The 6,176-nt window shown below is 33.3% G+C and overlaps 1 protein-coding gene across 1 annotated transcript; it reads left to right on the top strand.

Annotated features, from left to right (window-relative positions):
• Positions 1-4,422: 4,422 nt before the first annotated feature.
• On the top strand, positions 4,423-5,430 carry EAE98_012453 (uncharacterized protein; the record flags this gene model as incomplete). Its single annotated transcript, XM_038960078.1, has 1 exon — positions 4,423-5,430. One exon carries the CDS (start codon positions 4,423-4,425, stop codon positions 5,428-5,430), a length of 1,008 nt encoding a protein of 335 aa, XP_038803566.1.
• Positions 5,431-6,176: the final 746 nt, after the last annotated feature.

A 6,176-nucleotide genomic window follows, 5' to 3' on the forward strand; every position in this document is an offset into this window, starting at 1 on the left:
GAACAACTTATAAAGTAAAAATAATAAAGCTTTTTAGAGAATTTATTATAACTAATTATTCATTTGTAGTAATTCTTAAATATAATAACTATTTTTTCTTCGTAAAATAATTAATCAAAGTAATAGATTTCGATTATAAATTCTTTTATTGAATCAATAAAATATTATTTCTATTAATAGTAATATTTCTATAAAGAATAATAAAATTCCTTTAGAGATAAATATAAGAGAGTAAAAAAACTAAATATTATAATATAATATAATAACATTAGAGGATTTTCGAGAAACATTTTTGCTTGATTATTTATAATATTCAAAAACTTAAAATACTATTAGTAATAATATTATTAAGTCGAGTATTCATTCTACTTTCTAATTATCTCTGTTTTGCGCCACTCTTTATTATTAAAAATCTCAAAAAATGGTATTTTTAACTTTCTTATTTATAAGTGGAATTCATTGAAAATAAGTATTTATATAATTCAGACTGTTTTATACTTATTCTGAAATTTTTAGATGTTTAGTATTTCTCTACATTTCGATCTCAAGCTTTGAAATATTGATTTTTTAATTTATACAAAAATCTTTAATAACTTTTTAATAATGATTATTAAAAAGAACTGTATAGATTTTTGAAAGTTTTGAATTTAAATCTATATAGAAATTTTTTTAAAAAAATAACAGATATAGAAATAAAATATATAATGAGTTTAGAGTAGTATAAATAATCTATAAAATTTCGAGAGTGCCCCTCTAAATACTAAATAGCTATTTATCAAAAAAATCTATTTTTCTAAATCTTTAAAAGTTAATATACTATCCCTAATATACATATTTTAAAACACGATTTATAACTGGAAGCTGATTGGTCGAGAAAAAGTATGGATACTCTATATATGAATATCAAAATGCTTTTTTATATTAATCAATCAACAAATCAAAGTAGAGAATTTATGAAATGAAATTGAAAGGGATTTTAGGATTCTATGAATTAAAAATTTTTTAATAATATAATTTTTATATTAATAAGTTATAGTTAATGAAAGAAATAATTAATTAAAGAATAGAGTAGATTGAAGAGATTGAAGATTGAAGATTTTGAAAAATTGAATAAATATTTTTGATTGATTTGAAGATTCGGGATTTGTAATAAGAAAGATAAGGAATTAGAAAGGGGAAAGGGATTAGAAAAAGGAGGAAGAGAGGGAGAAGGAGAAAGGGGAGGAAGAAGGGGGAGGAAGAGAGGGAGGGGGATTAGAAAGAGGGAGGGAGAGAGGGAGGGGGATTAGAAAGAGGGAGGGAGAAAGGGAGGGGGAGAGGGAGGAGATTTAGATTTATTAGATTTATTTATTAGATTTATTAGATTTATTAGATTTATTAGATTTATTAGATTTATTAGATTTATTAGATTTATTAGATTTATTAGATTTATAGATTATTAGATTATTAGATTTAGCTTAAAGGCGCCTTCGGCGCCCTTATGCGAGCTAGAAGCGAGAGGCTAGCGAAATCTATTTATTATTATTATTATGATTATTATTATTATTATTATTATTATTATATATTATTATATTATTATTATTATTATTATTATTATTATTATTATTATTATTATTATTATTATTATTATTATTATTATTATTATTATTATTATTATTATTATTATTATTATTCTATTATATTATTATTATTATTATTATTATTATTATTATTATTATTATTATTATTATTATTATTATTATTATTAAAAAGCTGCACAGCACGAGCATAGGCGTAGATCCTGAGTAGCATTAAAATAACTACGGAGAGCGCTAGCGAGGCCGTTGTTATTTTTAGCCACAAAGGGCCGAGAAAAAGCTTGTAAACTTATATTGAGATTTTATAGTTTATTTTTAGTGATTTTTATTAAAGAATTATTGAAGATTTTATGAAAGTTTTAAATTTGTATATATAAATTTAAAAATAGACATTTTAAAAGCTTAGAAATCAATCTAGAAAAATTCTAAAAACCTAAAGTTTTCAAAATAACCTAAAAGAATCTAAATTACATATATTTAAATTTTCAGTAAATTTTATTCATAAATAAGAAAGTTAAAAAAATCTATCTTTGGTATAAAAAGGTAGCCCAAAAGGGGGGGTGGCTAGAAAGTAAAGTATCCGACTGATATGGTAAAGAATAAATCGAAATAAGTAGAGTAATAAAAAGACTAAATTACTCTCTTCAACTACTCAAGAGTTAAGTTTCATTACCTATAACTTTTAATATTAGGAAAAATCATTTTTTACGATTCTATCTAAAGAACAAGAAGAAAATAACTATATAGTACTTAGGGGGCAAAAGAAGAATATAAGTTAGATTTACAACAGGACTTATATCATCTCACCTAGGTTCTGCCTGACTGTCTATACATGAAGTAGTATTTATACCCATTGATAGCTTGACGGAATCAAACCAGAACCGCATGACTTCTGTCAGCCAGCTGTAAGTGATGTTCTAGAAGATAATATCTGGGTTAGCTTCGGCGTAGATCCTTCTCTCCATATATTCTCATCCAAGTCTATTTCTTGTGATATACCTGACTCATCAAGGTTCTAATTGCTTCAATGTGCACCAGCACATCATCACCATTACTCAGGATCAACTATGGTTCTCTCATCATTTCAATTCCAGACCCTGTGCTTGTCATAATAATCGTCCTTTTCTTTAATTTAATTCCATATATTATATGACACTATGGTTTGACCAATGCCAAATATCATTTCCCTGCAATAAGAGAATGGTTAGCTCTCAAAACAGGTCCATCTTAAAGAATCTACTTCCGTCGAGTTGGTATTTTGTACAATGCTCGAATTGTAAATTTCCTCAACGGCCAAGTTCTGAGGATCTATAATCACAGATGGGAATACCAAGACAGGGCCAATTGATACGGATTCATCAAATCCTTTGTATCGATTGTCAGCGTGCATCTTATAGTTGGAGAATGGCAACTACAAACATCCTTCATCAACCTTTGCCGGGAATCCGCAGTTGAATGCCGTTCGCGGCTTGATGAACAACACTGGCTCATTGGGATTAGCCATGTTCGCTTTCTTTGGCGTGGTCATGATAATATAGACCAAGCAGCGGATCAAGGGAACTTGTTCGACGGAGAGCGGAGGTAGAACCCAGGCAAATAGCATTAGGTCTGTAGAGAACTCTCTGATGTGACTTTTTGGCAAGGAATCCTCACTCAATCCACATGTAAAATCTGTCTGATGACGGCCCCATCGGATATTGAGGCTGAGATGGCATGGGCACCGACGCGTTCCTCCTCAAAGATGCAATGTCCAACATCGCGGAATTTGGTCGTATCGATCTGGCCTAGATGAATTCGACCATCTTCCTCTGCAATAACCCGAATGAGATAGGTCCAGTCGCGTACCATTTTGAGATAAAATCTGTACAAAGCTGGTTAGTGTGATTAAAGAACTGAAATATGAATACAGAAAAACTTGGCCATACCGAATTGGAATGTACCGGAATCTTGGATATACTGGAGTTTTTTTTTTATTTTGATTTGTTTTTTCATTTTATATGAGAACAACGGAATTTCGATTAAAACCTATATATTGAATACTTTTTTTTATAAATCGGATATTAATTTTGATGAGAAATTTGATGAGAAATTTGATGAGAAATTTGATGAGAAATTTGATGAGAAATTTGATGAGAAATTTGATGAGAAATTTGATGAGAAATTTGATGAGAAATTTGATTGAATAAACTATATTTTGAATAATTAAGCTTGATTAGTTATAATCATATAATATTTTTTTGGAAAATATCAGGGTTTAAAGCTGAAATCGGATATAAATTTTGATTAAAAAGCTTGAATTACTATTTTTTACATTAGAATCTTGGTTATACTGAATTTGGTTGGTCGAAAATTTCAGTCCGGTATAATCGAGTCCTTCTGAAACAATTTCAGAAGTAATTTAGGGTTGTGTTTACTTTGAGGAACTCCCGAGCCTCCGAGCCTCGAACAGCAGGGCAACTGCCAGTCTGTCCGAAAATAAGCCGAAAACAGTCCACGATAGCAACAGACTTAAGCAAAGGTTCTGAACGGCACCACAGAACTTATTGAACAGGGATCCCAGAATTAGCTCACATGCGGGGTTCTGTGCGGCTACGGAGTTTCGAGTCTCTGATCGATGGTGGAGGTTATTCCCATTAGGAGTCTGCAGCTTGAAGGATCCATCACAAACTCACAAGAGATAAATTGACCCCTCATGATGGATGCCGAGTTGTGCTCGAATGCTGTTCCGATAAGATCGGACTAATTCAGAGGGACCTAGTTAAAAGCAGTCGACTCTTCGATACGAATTTGACCCAAGCATCACACCTTTACAACACATAGACCTATTTTTGAGACCATCTTGATCATGGCGCAGCCGTCGACTTTGCAATACACGCCCTTGAGTGATCGGGCACAGAAGGTAGTGGAATCGTTCATGCCTGTAGGCGACCAGGTCGACAAGCGGGTCAAAGAACTGTCCTTCGTCAAGCCACGCAATCCAGATAAGGAAGGGGATACTGAGGTCTTGGACGGCGTGACTTTTACTCACCATTTTGCCCTTGGGCCTGCGGATGGTGATGTGATTCGTTGGCATTACGTTGAAGCTGGGCCGATCAATGCTGAGGTTATTGTCTTTCTGCACGGGATCCCTGATGCGTGGTTTCAGTGGCATCATCAAATGGCTGCTCTATCCAAGACTCATCGTGTCATTGCACCGGATCTGAAGGGATATGGGCAGTCTGCTAAAACGCCTGGCGACTGCACGCATGAAGGTGCAGGCGAACAGCTCTTCGCCTTTTTGCAGGTTATTGGCGTCAAGCGCTTCAATCTTGTCACACATGATCGTGGAACGGTCCAAGGCGATTTCATAGTAGCCAACCATCCTGAAGCCATCATTCGCTATGGTCGAGGCGAACAGCACCTTTACCATTTTAATCCTCAGAACGCTCCACAAGGCGACGTTTTCATGGATGCTCCGTATTCTGGCATAATGAAAGACCCAGTACGCTTCGTTACTTGGGTGCATAGCTTCGTTGGCGGAAAGGAACTGCCTGAAAATGAGTTCGTCCGGATCATCCAGGAATACTCCTACGAGGGCATAAGCAAAGCTGTACCTCGTTATTTCAACTCCTCCTCCTTCCGCGCGGAATGGCTACAGCGTCGAAACCGTCTCCTCAATGCTTGGAAGTGTCCAGTTCTTGTCATGCAAGGATATGACAGTAAGAGCCAACCCCGAGAGTTCTACGTGGATGCGAAAAAGTACATTCCAAACGCAAAAAAAGTAGAGGTCACGTTCCTACCGGGCGGCCACTTTTGGCCCCTGGAAAGTCCGGAGGAGACGACAGCAGCTGTGAGACAGCTCTTGATGATGTAAATCTCTGTTCATTGTAGATCTTCTAGAGTTGTTATCATCAATCCAATCCACTCATTTGAAAATGTTGAATCCGAAATTCTACTGTGTCTAATAAAATTTCGAATACGGTGCGGCGTAGTCGCAGCAATGCTTTATAGCTCTACATTTACAATTAACAATCTCTTAAGCAGGTTTAGCTACTCTTGATACAAGTTTTGAATTGAATGCAAGAAATCCCACTTAACAAAAGCGTCGGTCGTACTGATTCAGAGGAATCAAGGCGAAATGAAGCTCAAATCGTATTAAGACAGGTTCTTATATTAAATCCGTACTGAATTCGCTCTTTGTAATTCGTTTTTTCTACTACTATTAAATCCATAATAATAGTAATGCGCCTCAATAAGAGTGAATTATCAACTTATGTTTTTATAATTCGAATACAGTTTACATTATATAATATATTAAAATGAAAGAAAGTGAAATACATGTTATCCCCTAGACTGCGGTTTACGGCCGGCATATATAGTTTGTATACAAATAAAAACATTAATAACTTTATAAATTGTATCAAATATAAAAACTATTAAAATTTAATTTAAGATTAGAATCTAATGAATTAATAATAATTGAAAGATTAATTTTAGATTTATATACTTTGTTTCCCAAAAAAATTGTATAATGTTTTTAAATCCTATTATATTTCATTTCCAAAATAATACAATTTATGATTTCAAGAGCTCTTAGATTATAATACTTTGATTAGCTGA

This window comes from Botrytis deweyae (genome assembly GCF_014898535.1).
Source record: "Botrytis deweyae strain B1 chromosome Unknown BDEW_068, whole genome shotgun sequence".
Classification (NCBI taxonomy): domain Eukaryota; kingdom Fungi; phylum Ascomycota; class Leotiomycetes; order Helotiales; family Sclerotiniaceae; genus Botrytis; species Botrytis deweyae.